The following is a 21369-nucleotide window of genomic DNA, read 5'->3' as shown; positions in this document are numbered from 1 at the left end:
TCATGTATACAGTGCACTCCCGTTATAACGAACATGGTTATAACTAAATTTCGGTTGCAACGAAGTAAAAATTCAGGCCGCACCATTATCCACTCTATTGTTTATTTGTTGGGTTATAACGAAATTTCGATATAACAAAAGAAAACTGCCGGTCCAGAGGATTTCGTTATACCGGGAGTCCACTGTATGTTGAAAACCAAAACAAAACAAAATACACCTCAATAAATAAACATTTAATAGCTCACCTGAGGCAGTTGGTTCATCATGTATTATGCATAAACTTTTTTTTTTCAATTAATTGATTAATTATTATTATTATTATTATTATTATTATTATATATATATATATATATATATATATATATATTTTTTTTTTTTTTTTTTTTTTTTTTTTGGGGGGGGAGGAATTATAGCTTGAACAAATGATGGATGTCCCCCCCCCCCCCCCTCCATGGGGATGGAGCTTGTAGTTTCTATAACATGGTCGTGATGCCCCCAGGGGGCCCTAGGGCAGGTCCAAATTATCCAAAGTTAGGTGTGTGTTTCCAAAGGGGCCCACAGCAATCCTTAACTCTTAATGTGCCAGGCCCAAAACCCCTAACGTGCCAGAGGTTTTTACCTAACGCCAGAACGTTTCGAAACTGGACTGACAATGAAATTTGAAACTGCCATATCTCTGAAACTATTGATTGTTTTGAATTGAGTTCTACACAACATATATGAAGAAATGTTTGCTCTTTCGTGTCATGCAGTCAGTTTGCCACAATATCTATCTGAATCTGAAATGTTGTAGAAATATTTGATACATCAAAAAAATTATTAGAAATTTTTGTGTAGTATGGAAAAAAAGAGTCAGTCTTGTTTTTTCTTCAATGGAACGCTCCCTTGACTCTGTGAGAAAGGTTTAGAGCAACATTTCCTCTTTCAAATGATAACAAAATTGCCTTCTAGAATTGTATGATTCCAAAGATACTAGCAGTTTATTTTGTCGTAGCAATTTCTCTTTCTGCCTCAGTAATTCATTCCCAAATCTGAGTCCTTTAGTCCCAGATCCTGTATTTGAAACTAAAGTAATTGTCCCGGGCCCTGGAATAGTGTCTTTTGTCCACCTGAGAAGGAAGAACCTGCTAATCCTCCTATTGTCTACGCGGACCGCGGGCGGGCGTACTCTATTGAAATCGGCAGACCTTTGTCCACGCGCAATTCCTATGCTAGCGTGGGACGATTAGTGACGTTCACCAAAACAAAAGGATGAAAGACTTGACCGACGAACGAAAGCTGATCCTCTTTGAGGGACAAAATCAAAGCAGCTTCCCGCAGGACAGCGTCCAAGCGAAACAATGCGAGTGGAACCGCATAGACAATACACGCAGAGTCAATAGCATACATACGTGTGGTTTACTTATGAGACTTTTGACCCATACACATCTCGCAGAGGGTGCGCCCACTGCGGATTTTCCCGATGTGAAAAAAATACATCTAGCTGAAAAATCGTGTATTTACTCAAAATTTTCCAATGTAAGCATGCTCATATTTTTAGTGGAAACGATGGCTATCCTAATCAGCCACCAGTACATATCATTGGCAGTTTCTTGGTGTAACACATTACGGTACCACAAGAACTTAAATGATCAATGCTTTTCTCGCTGTTCTTAGTCGCCGATCGGCGACCATGGCACGTCAGGACTAAGGTCGCCGTTCGGCGACCATGGCACGTTAAGAGTTAAATCCCAATACTTTGGAAACTGTTTCCCTATAGTGGAGCACTTGTCATGAAGGGAAAATGTGCAGCTCAAGTGAGCGTTAGACCCATAGGTCTCTTGTTTTAACTTAAATACACCAAAAGAAGAACCATGGTCTCTCAAATGAGACAAAGATATGGAGATATATATCCCCAGAAAAATTGATAGATATATGTCATAAACCAGGAGAAAGACCATGGAAATGAAAGGATTGTGAGATGACTACATGTATGAAGATCCTTGGGGCAAGCACCTATTAACCATGTGTATCTTTATTCACTCATTAGTCTTTGCAAGATGACAGATTTCCTGAAATCTTGGGAAAGATTGGCACTGTCATCAATGATGAGACAAGATACCAGAAGGGAACATTAAACATGCGTACTCAAAAGTGTTTTGCCGTCAAGCCAGAGATAAATGGTAAGAAGACCAGGCGGCAGTATGCGTCATTCATAAATTTCTTGCTGATGTGATTTGTTTGCATTCATGACATCAGTGACATGTCCTATTTCTTGTCTATACTTGAGATTACTGTGTCTAAGATATGAGTGGTGATAGCATTGAACAATGAACCCCTTGGGGATAAAAGCATCCCACGTACAGCACACTCCCGTTATAACAAACACGGTTATAATGAAATGCTTGTTACAGCAAAATAAAAATCCAGGTCCTAAAATTAACATCTAATATTATATCTTTATATACTTTACCATTGGGTTATTACAAAATTTTGATAGGAATAAAGGAAACTACCAGTCAGGAGGACTTTGTTATAACACGAGTCACCCGTAATACTATAAAAATTAGGTATTATACAACCCCTTTTATAGTCGGTTGTCATTAGATAACTGCAGATGACAGAAAATTTTCAAACGACAATTAGTATCTTGTTGAAGGCTAGAAAATGTGTGTATCTGTTTTTTTTTAAAGGACTTCTTGACGTGGCTAGGAAGACATACACAGAACTCGTGGATGACATCTCAGGTGAGGAGACACACCTGCTAAAGTTTTTTTATTTCAATTTGTGGAATTTATCCTAAAATATGAAATACCAGAGTCACTGTGAGCCACTATGGTGAAAATTGAGATGTCAAACTTGACCTTTCAAAGCAAAAGGGAGCAATGTATAATTTTCTGAAAATGTTAATCCTGTATTGGTGGATGTTGCAGCCACCCAGGATTTTTGCTTTAAATACTCCAAAGAAGAAAACTATACCGCGGTAGTCGTAGTTTCTGCAAAAAAAAAAAGTTATTTTTACTGCAGCAGTTCACCTAGTTCACATATTGAAGTACATGCAGTAGTTGAAATGTGCACAGAGAAGAATCAAGAAGCAAGACTGCATTTGCTGTTGGCTTGGATGATTCTCTTCTTCCAGCAGTTTTGGTCCAAATTCATTGCATCATTATATTTGAATCTCACTTCTCTTTGGTACATATTCAACTCTGATTGGTCAAAACTCTGTGGAAATATGACTGTCATGAATAAATGGGTGTGTATAACAGGTGGGATACTGTATGTCAGAAGCTTATTTAGATTTGCAAAGAAAGTGAGCATTTTTGGTCTGTTATAAAAATGGATGAGGATTGAAGGGGTTAGGATGTGGAGTTGTGAAAGTGAAAGAATGCTGCAGTGCACTGGCAGTACATGTTATCATCTTCACTAGGGAGGGAGAAAGACAGGGACTGGTAGTAAGGAGAGAATGCCCTTCTCTTCCATCAAGATATATAGCAATGTTGACTGTCTTTAGACGTCAGGTACTGAATGATGATGCCCATTTTGCCATTAGTTTACTACAAAACAATGAATGTAAGAATAAACTCTGTATAACCAACCCTAGCTCCTAGATAGGCAAACTATTGAGAAAACATCTGGCCCCACCTCTGATATTGTATAGGCTGATTATCAAAGCTTGCATACAGTGTGGATAAGCAAAGAAGCTGCAGCGACTTTATATAAGCCATAGTTCAGCAGGCAGAAGCATTTTCTACTACTTTGCTATGTACTGTGCATTTTTTTTGTGTGTGTGCTAGAAATGGTCAAACAGCTTTCAGAAGAGTATAGCCTTCCCCTGAAGACCAGTTACAGCAGCGCCAGAGGCTTCTTCATGCAGCTGTACTGTGGAGGCACACACAGCTTGGACATAGAGTCACTGCCGTCAGTCTTCATGAAAGTTGTCAGAGCTAAGAATATGCTAAGCTTCACCACTGTCGATCTGGTAGGAGTTGGTTTTTTGTAGGACAACTGATTGTTTCATCACTCTGAAAGGGTCGCAACTTATGTCCTCGCTCTTTCTTATTAAAGCTGCACACAGACAAATGAATTATGGCTTTATTATTTCAAATTGTGATTGTGTACATAGAGTTGACTGACTTTAAATTTTATCATGAAATGTATTAAATATACTCACCAGTTCATTTTCAAAGCAGTCATCAAATTTTGCTCCAAAATACTTGGTATATTGGCCAAGTAATGCTTAAAAAAGATTGAACAATCAAAGTGAATGGATGTCAGTAATTCAGATACAAGCTGTAGGCTTGTTTCATTGAGTGTAAACCTAGTTTTGTGTGTGTGTATATCTGTTAAAGTTTTTATTTTAATATATACTTTCGGAATATGCACTGACAGTCTTTCACTTTGAATGCATAGGCTTGGAATACCTGGTGTATGAACAAAAAAATAAAAGAAATGGAAAGAAATAGGAGTTTGAGTTAATATTATGTACAAACTTTTTTCTTAGCTACCATGTATATATGACCTTCTTGTATATAACATGTGCAAGATCTGTGAATGAAACTGAAAACAGAACTCTTCTATAAAGAGAAGTATGTGTCCGTAGATTCGCCAGCTAAATCGTTGATCTATGTCTCTCTTTCTTTTCTTTTGTCTTTTTTTAGATCAAGATGAATGGTAAGTGGAATTTCTCTCAAAACGGCATACTGAATTAAACATGGCCAACATATGTTAATAGTCTGCCTCTTTCATACATAATGATCCAGGACCTGTGAAGTAATCGTAATTAAATGAGGAAAATTGGACAATCGATGCAAAAGTTATGAATTTTTAAAATTTTTGTGTTGGAACCGCTGGATGAGGAGACTACTACAGCTTGTGAGTCATATGCGTACAACAGTATAAAGAAAATGTAAAAGAAAATTCAACATATTTTCACTTTTTTTCGCATAATAAAAGAGCCCTTGACTTGCCTCTTTCTAAAGGCAGGGGGAATAATATTACCAATAACATTTGTCGGTAACGAGTCAGGGGAATGTGTACTTTTTTCAAAAGATGGAATTTTGTGAAATTCTCTTTATATTTTCCTTATATTGTTGTACGCATGTGACATCTAAGTTATTCATACACTGCAGTAGTCTTCTCATCCAGCGGTTACTGCACAAAAACTTCAAAAATTCATAACTTTTGAACGGATTGTCTGATTTTCCTCAAACTTTCAATGATGTGTTCTACTAATATTGCTACATTCTCTCAATCCTTATGTTTATGAAGGTGAACTTGTCCTTTAACATTTATGTGCTCACATCTGTATTCTAATTCTCTGAAAGAACTCCAATCAAATCATAATGAAGTCATTTTAGAGATTATTATGAATTTCAAAATGTTCAAAATATGAAAATATTCAAATGTGAGTCCATGATGCTTTCTCCCTAATTCCTCATTAACGATGAAAGGTACTGTGAGGTCTTCAAGGGTATTGTGGGTTATTTCAAGTCCCATTTACACACGCCCAAAATTAAGAGTTTTCCTAAATTTATTTTTTGCAGTGCAATGCAAAAATCAATAACTTTTGTGTGTAAATGGGTGTAGGACCTCCTATCTGTCTGATGTAATTCTCTGGCTTATATCATCTTTTTGACTGTCTACTTTAATAATTTTCATATGGATTTGCAGTCGCCAGAAAATAACTACTTCATCAACAAGTTGTGATGTTAAAATCTTGTTGGAAATAATTACATGTAACTCTTAACAGACAGCTATATATCCCTATACCAGTAACTTACAAAATCCTTCCTGCTCTGCAGAATCAGTGCTCAAGGTGCTATTTGCAGTGTTTGAACATTTAATATCAGAATATATTTATGGAGAATATGAATAAACTTTTTAAAATCCTTTTCTTTATGATAGAAATTGAAGAAATCGTTTTATAGCACTGATGACTGTTCCACAGAGCAGTATCAAAATGCTGTGCAAGTTAACCCAGATTTGATATTTGCTGTGATGGTGTCTTGTATTTCCAAATACATACTAATTAGCAAGCTGCAATAATCATAAACTCTGTACTCCTTTTATAGACAGAGTGACAGAATCCCTCAATGAGATCTACCTGATGACCAACATGTAAGTTAAATTTGCTGTACCTTCTAAGTACTGTAAAACCAGAAACATTCACGGCATGAAACATTGGCAAATTGCCACTGGCATTCAATGCATTATTAATGTAAAGAAAACTTTTGTGAGCATTTCAGTTTTGCAGATTTTGGCCCCTAACGAATTAAGCGAAAGTTTCATATGAAAGTTTTTTTGTTTTACGTTAGTAGGTGATTCAGTTCTTCATATTTTGATACTATCATTTGAAAGTTTGTTCTTCAAACATTTCTTGATAATCTGAATATCAGTGTCAACATTTTATGACACAGACTGATCCTTGTGCGGCAGTTCATAGCATGTGCCTCATGCTGTAGACTTCTAATGTTTACTCCATATATGTGGCCTTAAATCTGAAGTATCTGTATGTAGTGTGTTACTTTCACTTATACATTTCTCTATGGTTTAATTCAGTTTTAGTTTATCAACCCAGTCACCTCTGTGGGTATGCAAGTTCAAAAACACAGGGTATAACAGAGACATATGTACATAAGTGGTGAGAGAATACACTTGTAATAGCAAGGTGCCAGACTAGATACAAACATGTATCATACTCTGAGAAAAAAAAAACCAAACAAACAAAGAATGATTGATGACAGGCGATGTCTGCAGTGAAATAAGAGTTACATCAAAAGAACAAAAAAAAAAAAAAATCAAATAAAAGGTAATTATTCAAAATCAGATATACAATCTCTTTACAGAAACATTATGAATATGAAAAGAACTCTTTTACTTGGTCCATTTTACAAACACTTGGACATTTCCGATAATACTCGTTTTCTGGCACTTGCACAAACTGGACATTGCAACAAATGTATTAAACCTTGGCATTTTCAGTCTCATTGGCTTTCAGGTCATATAACACACACATTTATACATATTACGTACAATTCCAGTAAGGATTCAACAGTACCCTACCACAGTTTTGGCTGTGTTCTCAAAGGTAATGGCTGCGTGCTTCATCCTTACGTGAGACACTGTCAACATTGGTCCGTGCAGTTTTGCCTTTATCAATTACATAAGATTCTTTTACCTGTTTTTGCAACAGCGTGGTGAGCAAGTTACTGAATGACATCAGGGAACATGTGGGCTGTCTCTACAAACTTGCAGAATGTGTCTCTGTCATTGACATGTTAGTCTCATTTGCACATGTCTGCACACTGTCTGATTATGGTGAGTAATTTTTCCCCCTTTTTTGTGAAAGGATCTGAAGAAAGCTTTTCAGATGAAAGTTATCATACATAACATTGAAACACTGAAATACTGTATACGCTATATATTTCGCGGGGGTTTTATTTTCGCGAATTTCGCAAGTCGGGAGCTATTCGCGAAATTAACAACACGCGAAAATATTACCTTCCAAAATGAATCCCATGCCTTGATGATATGAACATTTCAGTACTAGTATACCATGTCACGGCTTACCGAACGGACCATACTGGCTAAGCTTGTTTACGCACGTTCACGTCTACTTACGAATACTGTAGAGAGCCGATCCATTATCGCAAGGGGACCACTCGTCAGAAATCTAGCGCGATGGACTTAACCACTTCAAAAATGTTGAATTCTAGCTTACTAGTTCACAGAGTTTGGTAAGTTTTTTTCATGCAGTGTATAACTAGTATCATTCTTATTTGCTAGTAAGTTGAAAATTCACACTTTCTTTGCCACTTCATATTTTCTCTTGTCCCCCAATCGTGAATTTAACCACTCGCGAAAATGTGTGACAGCGGCAATTCGCGAAAACTTATGTATGCGAAAATTATAGCGTATACAGTAGTTAGATGTCTACAGTGTGCCATTATGTTACACTCTTTAGCTCATCAGGTCTCATAAAACACATTTCCAATGTGATGGTATTGTTTCTACTTTAATATTACAATTCAACATTAGTATTGCATAAAGCAGACCAAAGCATTGCTTTTAAAAAGCGCTTTATCATGGTTGTGTAACATTGTTTATTCTGGAAGCCTCTAAATTTGCTGAAGTTATAACTGATTCTTAAATTGGCAACACATTTCAGAAGATTGAAGTTACACTTTTTTGTAAAATTGGTGGATATATGTATTATTCCTGATTTTGTGCAGATTTCATTGATTCAGCATGTTCCATGATGTCATTCTATGATACAGGATATGCAGTTAAGAGTTGCCAGTATGATGATGGCATGATGATTATTTCTGCTGCAGATTTCCACTGTACTTGATGTTGGGTTTTAAAGATGATTATGGCTATGGAATGGTGCAATGTTTATTTGATGAAAATTGGTTTTCAAATGGCCGAGATATCCAAAAAAGTGATAATAATAAAAGGCGACAGGCCACGCCTTTTATTAGGATCTCTTTGTTTCACATTGTTTTTGGATATCTCAGCCATTTCAAAACCGATTTTCATCAAATAAACTTTTGATACCCCTTAGAACTGCATGCTCTTTGACATCTCATAGAGTGATTTCTGAATATCTCGCGAAACGTTAAAAGCTAAATCCTCACCTCAACCAGAACTGTACACCCCCTTTAAAGATGATTATGGCTATGGAATGGTGCTGTCTTGTCATTGATCTTTACATGAGTTGGGTTTATATGTACTCTCATCATTATGTGCAAGAATTTCCCATAGATTATAGGTATTGACAGGAAAGGAATGATTGCTCCGTATGAATGACAGTGGCCTGTAAGATTTTGCAGGAATCTGTCAGTCCTACCAACTGAACAGCAATATTTCCTTATAAGTGAGAAGCAAGTCTTGGGTGTATAGAGGAGTGTAAAATTGCTCATTGGATTCCCAGTGTGGATGTGAAGCTGTCAAAAGAGTAGTTAGAATCATTGAAGTTTCATGGCTTTCTTTAAAACAAATACTTTGTCACGGGGACCTGTTTCACATATTTTCAGCTTCTTGGGTTGCAATGTTGTATGATAAACACTCATTCCTATCCCCAGTGAGACCAGATTTCACAGACACACTGGCGATCAAGCAGGGCAAGCATCCAATCTTGGACAAGATTTCCTATGACCCGCCTGTGCCCAACAACATAGTAAGATTTCATAGTTGTAAGATTTAATTGACAAGTAATATATTAAGATGCTCATACTTTCTACTAAACAGTGCTGTTTGTACTCATACATGAAGCATACTACTTGGTACTTTGACTAAATGACATGTCTATAGCTTAAGACCTCATTGTTGAAAATGTCTCAAAATGGGATCGAAGCTAATGAGTTGAGATCGATGCACAATGTCCCCCAAGGAAAGTTGTAAATTGAAGCCGCTAACATTTGATTCTTGGCTGGTCATATGTGATCAGATGAACATCAGAAGAGTGCACTTTAAAAAAAAAATATTTACTTTGCTTGTTTTGCATCTGCAGTATGCCTCAGAGGACAGCAACTTCCTTGTCATCACTGGTCCAAATATGGTAAACAAAAAGATGTATAAAAGTAGTGAAAACACAAATTACTGATGCATACAAAGGCATAAGGTATTGAGAAATATGTAACTGCAGTTTTAATATGGATTCATAATTGACTGATGTATGGTCCTGGAATGTGTATTGGACATTTTAAAAGTGATTAGTTACAACTCATTTGTATCAAAATGCTGCTCAATTAATTCCAATCATTGCATGCATCCATAGTTGTTTTGTTCTGTTTTTTAACAATATTGTCAAACTTGCAAGCAGTTTCATTGGACATAATTACCTACCAGTTAACAGTTCCTTGCTTTTTGCATAGCTTACAAATACTGTGAAAAGATGTGTAATTTTTCGAGATCCCATGCATAGTGTCGCTACTTTTTCTCTTATTCTTTCCTTGACCTTTAAAACCTAAATGGGACATGTGTCATTCTTGATGTCACCAACATAGAGAGAATGTAGGCTTGTTTTTGTTGTCCTTTTCTGCAAAAGAAGCTTCCGGATCTCTTTAAAGTTTTCTGTTCTATTTCTTGGTCACTGCTGCATATCTAGAGTGGAAAGTCTACCTACTTGAAGCAGATAGCCCTCCTGCAGATAATGGCCCAAGCTGGGTGCTATGTTCCAGCTGAGTATGCCTCTTTTAGAATCTGTGATCAGATCTTCTCAAGAATTGGCTGTGATGACGACATAGAGACTAATGCCTCTACCTTCATGCTTGAGGTGTGTGTCTTGCAGCCTGTTCAGTAGTCAACATTAATCTAATGCATGCCAGACTTTGTAGCTTTACACATCACATCTCACATGCTCACTGAAGTTTGTTTATGTCTTTGTTTATATTATCAATCTGTACTCTTACATTGATTGCTATCATAGTTACATATTTGATTTAACTGAACTCATATTTGTATGATCTGTTTACTGATCTGTGTTGACAGAATATCTTTTATGTAAAATATGTTAATTTTAATATTTCTGTATGTTAAAAATGTTCTTGTTACTGTAAAGTGATGTTATTGTTTAGTAAGGGATCACTTCTAATAGACTCACAGTACATCCATCATAGTTATTGTAAAAGTAAATTTTCTGTTGGAAATTGTGTTGTGTTTTGCATTTAAATGGAAATTAATGAACTGAAATAAAATCGAGTATAACCAAACTAATAAAAAAAATTATATATATGTGACTAACATCTTTTGTTCCATAACAATATCACAGTATGTCATTTCACTCACATCATTTCACACTTTCATTTTTAGAAAACTAACAACAAAATAAACTTCCGCTTCATCTGAAATCTTCACCAAGAGTTGGGGAAAAAAAATTACAACTGTTTGAAGACATTATATCTTTTGTGAACCAAATGTCCTCATTTAACCTGCACTGTCACTGCCTGGTAGTTTGTACATCATACTTTGACTCTAGTGCTAAACCAGGGATTACTTCTGAAAGCAATTTGTATCTAATGGGGAAAAAAGTGCACTTTGAAAATATATCGTTGTCATCCTAAAAATGTGTCTAACGTGAGATTCACATACGTTTGCTCTATATTTGCCTATACCAAGAAGTCAATTATGCTTGCTCACCGCCCCCCTCCCCCCCCCCCCTCTGCGGCCTATCTACCTATCTACCTACCTATCTACATACCTACCTACCTACCTACCTACCTACCTACCTACAATATGTAATTTGTATCTCACGTGAGGATGGCAGATGCGGGAAGCCAATTACATCGTTCAGAACTGCGCTCACAACTCAATGGTCATCATAGATGAACTAGGTCGAGGTCAGTTGAAAGTCTGAAACTTTCTGTCATGTTCATGAATTATGTTCCCTGGGAATCTGAATTTATTTTGTATCAAAAGACCGTCACATATTTATTTAAAAATGGAATAAGATACAAATGTGTTTATATCTTTGTCTTGTATGTTAAGATGTGTGTAATATACTTTAAATACTTTAAATGACTGTAAGTACATTAGTTACTATTTAAAGCGAGCTAAAATGTGATGAGGGCCCTATGCTCTATCGGTTGATACATTGATTTTGGTATGTTTGTACACCTAGATTATTGCACATTATGTGATATGTGTTCCTGTAGATGTACTGGATTGAATATGCGTGGAGAGGGGTTCTTATTTTGATTTTTGTTAATTTGTCATTTTTAATACAGGTACCAGCAGTGATGAGGGTGTGGGAATCTGTCATTCTGTGTGTGAATATCTTCTCAGTTTGAGAGCATTTACTTTCTTCGCAACACATTTTGGGGAAATCACCAACCTTGATGCTCTCTACCCGAATGTGGAAAAGTAAGCTACATCATGCGTTCTATACACAATATTAAGCACATTATGGGAATATTAGAAAAGAGAGAAACCGTCATGTGTGTGCATATTTCTGCCCCCCCCCCCCCCCCACGGAAAAACATTTATATCATTACATTGCAGATACCATTTTCCTTGCGTTTTCTGAACCATAGATTTATCATTTCATTGTTGCGAGCACATGAAATTACCTTCAAATTTATCAAATTAATGTGTAAGTCATAGAAGTCAGATTGATCATGCAATAAAGGAGTGAATATGTTTCTTTCATATTGAAAGTCAAAAGTGACATTCAGCAACATATGACAAGCACTGTTTTTAAAGATTTACACTTTTCTCTGTCCTATCTGGCTGATCTCGCTGGATTACATAGTTGAGCAAAGAAAAAAAAGGAGACATACACCAATCTGCAAGCCATGATTGAAAGCAGGATCCAACATTTGTGAGTGGATAATTTGTCTTTACCTCTATCACCTTTCCCTTTCCTATGTGTGGTGAAAAGCTACCACTTCCAAGTTGAACAGTCAGCTAACGATGGTCAGCATGACAACCTGGTCTATACACACGTCCTGTCCAGAGGAAGAACCAAGGATCAGCACTATGGTATGTAGTAGCTTTACTGAAACATGATGCGAGACATAAATTTTGGGTGTCTTGTGTATTTGTCTTGTGTATTTGGTGTCTTGTATCAGTACATTCACTGTACAATGTATGTCTTCAGTGCGTATCAACTGAGATGGTATGTGCAGTACTCCACCATGTGTTTCTTTGATAAAAATTGTACTTGTGTGAACTGTATTATCATTCATAGCTGCATGACTGACATTATAATTGATGATATAAAATGATATTTGGCAGTGCAAATATCCAGTAATTAAATCATATACTTGAGTCAAATTCAGCTTTCATACCAAAACCACACCAAAGTATGACAATTTCTACCCGAGACAGCAGCATCAGAGGGGAATCACATACTTTATGATCAGAAATATGAGAAATACGACTCCTGTGTATCGCAAGTATTTCTGGCCATGCAGAAAACTCATTCAGGAGAGTTGATATTGGACTGTAGTTTGACATGACAGTATTTGTCTATTTTGATTGTATTTGGATTTACTCCAAATATTCCCTCTTCTCATTTACCTGGTTTCTACAGCATCTATGCAGGTGGTAAGTGTCTGACCTCCATTGAGTATAAATTTCATGACAAATGAATAAACAAGTTCAGCTTAAAAATGCCAACACCCTAAATGGGAAATTCATGAAGTGTTTATACAAAATATGACGTGAACATGGGTGTGTGCCTTGTCATTTATTTCTTCAGATTTCCTTAGATATTCCACTAACATGTAATGTCTATAATAAATTTCAGGCATCAGGCTGGCAGAAATATCCACTCTACCACAGTCCATTGTGAAGGAGGCTAAGCACTTATCTGAGAAGTTGGCTCAACAAAGGAAGGTAAACCCCCAAAATTCTCTTAAACTGTTGAAAACAAGTCCCAAGAATACTTGGGCAGGTGTCTTTGGGAAATGCGTGTTATAGCAAAATCAGTCCCTCCTCAACGGGTTAAATTCAGTCTATTTCAGATGTGCATCAAATCTAAAAGACAGTTACCGGTGAAGATTAAATGAGTCCATGTATGATAACATAATCATCTGATGACTTTCTCCCTTTAACATTCATTCAAAGTAAGAATTTACACGTAAAACTCAAATCTTGATGCAAACAAGCTTGATCACAAAGTTGGGTGGTAATAAATATTATTTTCTCCAGCCTTTTTCTAGTATCCTGGGATAGGAGTTTTAGGGGTTATACTTATTTCGACTTTTGTCTTCAGAGCAACAACTATTTTTGCCTTCACCACATTAGCATTTACAAATATTTCATAAATAGAGTAAGAGTTTATTCTCGAGAATTGTAAGCAAATGTTTCAGCCAATTTCTTACCCATAAACATGTTATGAAACTGAAGACACTTAGAATATTTAAAAACTTTGTGCACGACACCAAACTCGTTAAGACAATGCTCAAGTACTTTCATCGTAGTGTAGCAATATGCAAACAGTACATGTCGGATGGTGTGTTGTATTTGTGTGTGTAAGTGCGTGTGATGTATGCATGTGCTTATGTGTGCAGGCTCACATCGGAATTATAAAGTGCATGGTGCGAGTGAATGAGGATATGTACCAGGTATGATATCAATCTGTGTCTGTGTACTTTTATTTCTTTTATTAGACCAAGGAATCAGCTCGACAGGAAGACACCAAACTGAGACCTGTCTACAGATTGGCTAATAGATTGATACAGGCTGCCAGGAGTTCCAAGCTGGACCAGGCTGGGCTCAGGGACTATCTGCAGAATCTTCGTGCCAACTACTTCAAGGAGATCGGCTCAGGAGCAGAAGAGTAATGGTGGTAGATGTCATACACAGAGATGTGAGGTGTTTGCACAGAAACGCTAAATACGGTCATCCTTGCCTTAGTCATATCCAAAGGGATCCTTCTACTCATGTTAATGTCAACTTACACATTAGAATGAACATGTTTTACCTCTGTTCAGGGTAAAATTTTTCTTCGACTTTAGAGAACATTTGTAGACTTTTGTGAGGTTCTCTCAGGCAAGGTTGTATGTATACTGTAGTCATATATCTCAAATGTTGTAATGTATGACACTTGAGCCAAACAAGGAGGGTAACTACCGGTACTTTGAGCAAGAGACAGTACTCTAACATGAAATTGTCATTCACAGTATGAAACTATTTCGGACAGGACAAGTCTACTAGCTTCAGATTTCAGTGATGTAATGCACACCAGGCTACAGGAATATTAAACGGAAACACATGAAAGAATACTGTAAGGCTTTCACAACAATCTACCTCACCAAAGTGGGCATTGCTTCCTGTATTTCGTGCATTATGTGCACACGGGAAAAGAAAGACTGACCACTTCTGAATAGAAACCAAGGCATGATGTATGATTCCAGTTTTTGAAATGTTCAAGTGTGTTTGTGTCATGCTAACTACAAGTGAATCTAAATCTCACTAAACTTTTTTTCCAAGTAGCATTGCTGATTGACTATTCATCAAAAAACTAGGAAGATTTTTAAAAATGACATATCTCATACATTTATGAATTCAAGATTTGCTGTACAATACACTAGTCCTAAATGTAATAGATTCCCACAGATATACTTTTTGGCATATCCTGTCAGTTGCAATGACATAAATAAGAGCTCTCCTTTAATAGCTCAAAGTTGAAGGTGATTCATCAATCTGTGGAATAATGGGTTAGCTTTCCTTTCCCCTTTTCCAAAGACAAGGTGGGTGTGGTCAAAAAGGCCTAGAAGTAAATAAATTTTCACAGATTTTCTTCTTCAGAGCCACAGGTGTCATAGTTGCATCAAATCTTATCGCTTTACACACTCTTTAGAGGCAAAGAATACAACTTGCTCATGACAGTGGCAAAGGGGGCAAAATTGGGTACCTAAGATTAGTAGCAAGTTGGTGTGGGGTCCTGAGGAGTGGAATTGATACATTTATCTTCTCCTGTTATATCCATGTTGATACAAAGTAAGTTGTTCCATTTACTTAGAGGGGTAAATCTGTGTGAAAAATCAAACATATTTTCCGAGATTCAGAAGTTGTTTAGCCAAATTCTACTACATGAACATTGTAAAAGTGCATAAGTTGTTCATGATAGTAGCAGAGGGGCTCAAGTGAGCCCATTATGGAGGGTAAGTGGTCAAAATGTGCCCTATCATCAGGAAAAGATATGTGTGATTAAATACTTTGAAGGTAAGGGATCATTCTGTAAGTATTGTGATATTATATGTAAATGTATGTGAATTGTACATAGTCCTATTAGAGTAATGACATTCAAAGCACTGATGACAGATAACACCATACATTCACAGTATACTCTTGTAATGTTGTGTGTAGATACCTATTACACGGTAAGCGATTCTGTTTCATGTGAACACTCGTATCTCATGACTTGTTGCTGCTTCTGTATATGTCAAAGTTCATGTGTATTTGAAGGTTCTAAAAAGGAAATACTGAGATTAAGTTAAGGTCAAGGCCCAGCAGCCATACTTCAAGTTCATGTAGGAAAACATACAAACAATAAAGACATGAAATCCCAAATCGAGTTTAATGCAAAGTGTGCTCTAGTGTTATTAAAACCCAATCCATTGTTAATTATTTTTCACAGAAAAAAATCCTTAATTACATCTTTACACATCAAGAAAATGATTTCAATAAACAATAAATGACACAATCATTTCTGATCATTGTGAAGACATAATGTATGACCCACCATGATCAGACAACGCAATACAGGAGCTTGCAACAAATATAGCCAAAACAAAAGAGACATACATTTGACAATTATATATAAAACAAATCATATAGCAATGTGCATTTTGCACTCCTTCAAAATATATAAAGCAAATTTTCTTCTTGCACCAACAAATAATAAAACCACTTATATATATTTCATTCACAATAGAATGACTTTTTCTTTTTTTCTGTTGCACAAAACATAGCTGGTGTCATAGTGGAAAATGTCATGCTTTCTAGGTGTGCTTCACGCCTTGCCTTCACTGCTTACATATTTTTAAAGATTGGATTGACTTCACAGATAGGTAATGTTAAGCTATATTGCAAACTTAATTTCCACAGGAATGAGAATGAAACACACTCATAGCAAGTACTGTGGGTCTCCTACTTACACAAACAAAATAAGTATGTGCACTGTATAGAAAAAAATATATATAATTCAAGACTTGTTTTCTTTTGTCATAGCCTCAGACACAAGAACTGTCTTACATTGATTGAAATGGCATTAACATTCTTAATTCATAAACAAGGGTCAAAAACTTTATCTCTATCTCTCTCGATTTGAAAAAGGAAGCACCGTATTATTACCAAATAAAGGCATAGATTATATTCGACATTCTTTTCAATAATCAGTATTTGGTATTATACACTTCTGCATATTACATTTTGCATAAACACAAGGGCATACCTCAGAAACTTTGTTCATGCACTGAAGTATAAACTACACAATGCAGCTTATTAAGAAACATATGCAGACAAGTAGAATGCATTATGTACAATTCAATCAGACCTGTTATACCAAATCAAGGTACTAAAGAACATAACACCTCCCCCCTAAAAAAAAATTAAAAAATAAAAAATAACCAAAAACAACCAACCAACTCTTTGATCTCTAACTGTAAGAGAAAGCTTGAACCTGACGTAATGTACAGTTGTAAAGAGATGTATTTTTTACTGAATGCAATACACTGCCAAGCGCTCTTGTAGCTTCGGTGAACCCTGTGACATGGGTAATAAATCAGGTCAGCATGTTCAATCTGTTTGACTTTTCCCTCTGATAACTAATGAAAAATATCACTTGAAATATCTATTTCCTTTTGCTTGGCATCCAATGTTTTATGGGATATAATATTCGTAACTTCAACATAAATCATTTGAAAACAGCCTATATGGTCTTTTTTTTTTCTCTACAAAAAAAAATATTTACAAAAGCAGACCTGCCAATTTTATTAACCCATAAAATGTACACTTTTTTTTTTACTACTTATTTGTCATATCATACAAGACTCGTTCATACAGGCCTATTCAGTGATACAAATTTATACATTTCCATCCCACTATAATGTCTTACACTGCAATAATATATCTTGTGCTTCTAGATAGTTCTCTGGAATGCTTACAATACTATGTATTTTTGTAACTGCATAATGGAATTCATAAACAGTTCTCCATTCATAACGCGAACAAGTTCACACTAAAAGTCACTCACATCATCAATGATGTAACCTTGCAAATAATTGTTTGCACCACATAACACATGGATGGAATTCTCCTTGTACGACTAGATTTGTCTGTCATAGCCAACCCAATGAAACACTAATGACATATCAAGGAGTTGCCTATGTCCAAACTTTATGAAACAGGTACATTGATATACTGATAAAGGTCAAAGTTCATACTGTCTCTGCTCTGTTTTTTTTTTCCATACACATCTGAGCTCAAAAGTTGGTGTGCCATAGGTAGCCAGTTACTGCATTAAGATGCTTGAACATTACAGTGGTAAATCATCAAATTCATTCTCTTGACTTATATACAAAGTGCAGAGATGTTTCTAAGGAAAATATATCAGAGCAAAGTTACTGCTGCTGATATGAAGGATTTAATTGTACATATATGTTCTCTTTGAGTCTATATGAACCAGTAAATGATGCATGTTAACCACTGTTTATATGACATCTCAGAAAACTATTAATTATTTCACTGCCTGGATTTCAAAGGATTTTTTTTTTTTTTCCTGATGAATGATGTACGTAAATCTAATTTTGTGGCACATAAATGTGTAATGTAATCCATTTAAAAAGCTAAATGCATACTAACATACAGCCACTGAAGGAAATTAGATGTTTTCCCCAAGGCTGGATGTAATATGAGTTTATACATTATAAAGCAGAACAATGTAAATACTATACTTCTCTTTCTTATCACACTTGATTCAATTTGTCTCTATGTGTATGTATGTCCACCTAGAAAAATATGACAAAAATATTCCGTATGGGATATGACCTTCAATTTCACCAGAGGTGTTGATATATCTGGTTTCATCTTCATATCTGCCTGTCAATTCCATCTGATAGAAAAATATTTGACCATCCATCTCAACTGCAATGGCAGATATATTCCATGAATTCAAAGAGATTGTAACCAGATGTATGGAAATTTGGAATTAATGAACAAAGTAAAAAAAATGTTACAATTTTGATTTGACAGTATATGCCAAGTATCCAAGAATTTCCAATTGTATGACTATAAATGCTGTTATATCAAAAGTCATTGGTCACAAGCAAAGGGTAAGTACAATGAATGGACAATTGACCACTCAGAATCTTGTTCTTCATGTGTCACAGTTCAGTGTGGGCATAATAACATGTTAAAATTTTCCATAACTTTACTGATTCATCATCGATATGTTGCATATAGTGCCATATAAGGTGCTACAAAACTTGGCCACAAGATGGGTATATTATCTTAATGTCTAAATGTTGGACTTGCTCAACCAGTCTTGTGAATATATGTACCCACTGACATAGTGCCGAAGTGTCTTCTCAACCGTCTGGAATTGTCTACACCATATATCTTGCAGAGTTGCTATTTTCGCAAATTTCAGCAGTCAGGTGCTACCCGAGAATTCAATAACAACACACAGAAACATTTACTCTGATCCCGACATGAATGTGATGGAATGTGCACACTTCTCTGTGCATTTTCTTACTGTACTCTGTGATTGCCAATTAAACCACACCGAAGTCCTGATATGTAAAAAATAGACTGGCTAAATCCATGGCGTATACAGTATCTGCATTCTGTTGAGAAGTAGAGGACTGTCGTGTGTCATGTGACGAATAAATACGCTGTGTAAACTCAATTCACATCAAGAGTTGCAGTCGGGTTTATACAGGATTTGTGGGCATTCTATCTTTGTTCTGCATCATACTCTCTCACATGCATATTTAAACATACGTCATTGTACCTACAAGAAATAATTTGCCGTCAAAGATTTCAAGAAATTTCCCCATTGCATGTCGGTATGCATAGAATTAAAATAACTGCACAATACTGTTTTGTATCATACACCTCACTTCCTTTGAGAGTATCATAAATACATACATGAGCATTTGTTTGGTGTACATGTACCTCAGTGCCAACGTCATGAGGCCATTGGAATGCAAATAACCAGAATGAGGCTACCAACATTGTGCAATCTCTGATCTATCCTGTACATAAAGGTTCAGTGACATACAGAAAGATTTAGACGAGAGGGAAAAAAAAGAAGAAGATAAGGTTCTCAGGTGATTTCATTGTGACAAGTACACTTACAACAGTAATATTGCCAGCCATTAAATAATGGAACTTGCCTTAACCAATAAAAATAAAGTTTTCATACTGAGTTCACTTACTACAGTAAAACCAATCAGTGCAATAATTTTCATCAAAACACTTCTTAATTGATAAGACTACCAATGGGCTTTGTAGAGACACATCCTTTTTATACAACCAGGAATAATCTTACCTGGTGAATGAACACCCTAACAATACCCTGATGCATATTCTTAATAACTACCATGGTAGCTATTCCACTCCTACTTCTGCATGCTGTTCTAAGTAAAGTGTGCATCATCTGGAGTAAGTTGTCATCGGTTTAAATATATCATAGTCAGTACAAGAGTGAGGTATCCTTTACAATAAATTTTAACAAACTGTGATCATTGCAGAAAACGTAACAATGTCACGACACCTATGAATAAGGACATAACTCCAAAGTCTATAATGGGGAATAATATGACATCTAACAATTTGGCACATAAAAAGTTTCTGTGCACAGAAAGATATTGGAGTACACTATCTATGTTTTTCTATGCAGTTCTTGTATATCTTCTCTTTGTTCATTCTACAAGATTTGACATACCTACCAGGTGACCATACACCAACTGCTCATAAATATCTGATACTTTATGCCTCTGCTCCGTGTAATGAACTGCTATCTATCATTGAAGATATATCTCTTGCAAAGTAAGCGATTCAGTTATTTACTCTCCTCTTTCGGCCGCTAGCAATAAAACAGTTCTGATACAAAAATATTGAATGTTCTTTCATTCACATGTACCTTTTCACAGCTTATGCACACAAAGCAGACAAACATTGAAAGTTTCAAGTTATTGCCGCCTACAGAAAGGAGACATTGGAAGAACATGCTAAGCACCCTTCATCATATCTATGGCCAAAGGTGTTTTGATAAACAAAGAAAAGTGAAGAAAAGGCTTTCCATTATCAGCCTTTCCACACTTCTTCCAACTACTGTAGTAACTCCATATTTTAATGGATGTACATTGTGCATGTCAAGTTCTCACAAGTCTGGTTTTTAGCCTTAAGACTGAACATTCGCAAGAAACTCGGATAACAATGGGTGCGTTCGAGCGCTCTAAAGCGAACCAAAGCGAACTGAACCAAAGCGTACCGTACCGAACTGTGCCAGTTTTGGAGCGTTCGAGCGCTCTGTTGAGAAGGCGTACCTCAAGAGTTATTTTTAGAAAAGGTCACGCATTTTGTAGCAAGAATGTCATTCACCTGGTGCTTGAAGTACTTAGCACTGTCCCAAACAAAGAGAATGATGTCTTTGCATTGTGACGTATGCGCATAATACGCGCATGCTTTACAGCGAACTTTTGGTACGCTTTGGTACGCTTTTGAGCACATCGGGAAGTAGTCCGCTTTAGGCTCAGTACAGTCCGGTACACTTTAGGAGCGTTCAACGCTCCTCTGGCGCGGGTACAGGTACGGTACAGTTCGCTTTAGGAGAGCGCTCGAACGCACCCAATATATATTTGAATACTCTATTTTTAAAACTTTATCAAATATCTGCTTCACATCTGTCACTATGTGCATTTCTAAATAAAACAT

The 21369-nt window shown here is 36.2% G+C and overlaps 1 protein-coding gene across 1 annotated transcript in view; it reads left to right on the top strand.

Moving 5' to 3' along the window:
* LOC139741747 (mutS protein homolog 4-like) overlaps positions 1 to 14267 on the top strand; it is a 51830-nt gene extending 37563 nt beyond the window's left edge. Inside the window, exons 14-27 of the mRNA XM_071652331.1 lie at positions 2030 to 2162; positions 2673 to 2726; positions 3774 to 3958; positions 4638 to 4650; positions 6051 to 6096; positions 7172 to 7296; positions 9063 to 9157; positions 9491 to 9538; positions 10088 to 10255; positions 11246 to 11318; positions 11706 to 11841; positions 12359 to 12459; positions 13229 to 13317; positions 14094 to 14267. Of these exons, the coding sequence (XP_071508432.1) occupies positions 2030 to 2162; positions 2673 to 2726; positions 3774 to 3958; positions 4638 to 4650; positions 6051 to 6096; positions 7172 to 7296; positions 9063 to 9157; positions 9491 to 9538; positions 10088 to 10255; positions 11246 to 11318; positions 11706 to 11841; positions 12359 to 12459; positions 13229 to 13317; positions 14094 to 14267 (1440 nt within the window). The remainder of the gene's footprint in view (positions 1 to 2029; positions 2163 to 2672; positions 2727 to 3773; positions 3959 to 4637; positions 4651 to 6050; positions 6097 to 7171; positions 7297 to 9062; positions 9158 to 9490; positions 9539 to 10087; positions 10256 to 11245; positions 11319 to 11705; positions 11842 to 12358; positions 12460 to 13228; positions 13318 to 14093) is intronic.
* The last annotated feature ends 7102 nt before the right edge of the window (positions 14268 to 21369 follow it).

This window comes from Diadema antillarum, unplaced genomic scaffold (genome assembly GCF_040938485.1).
Source record: "Diadema antillarum isolate AM-2024a unplaced genomic scaffold, OU_Dant_1.0 seq00000950_RagTag, whole genome shotgun sequence".
Classification (NCBI taxonomy): Eukaryota; Metazoa; Echinodermata; class Echinoidea; order Diadematoida; family Diadematidae; genus Diadema; species Diadema antillarum.
This window is presented reverse-complemented; position numbering and strand designations above follow the sequence as displayed.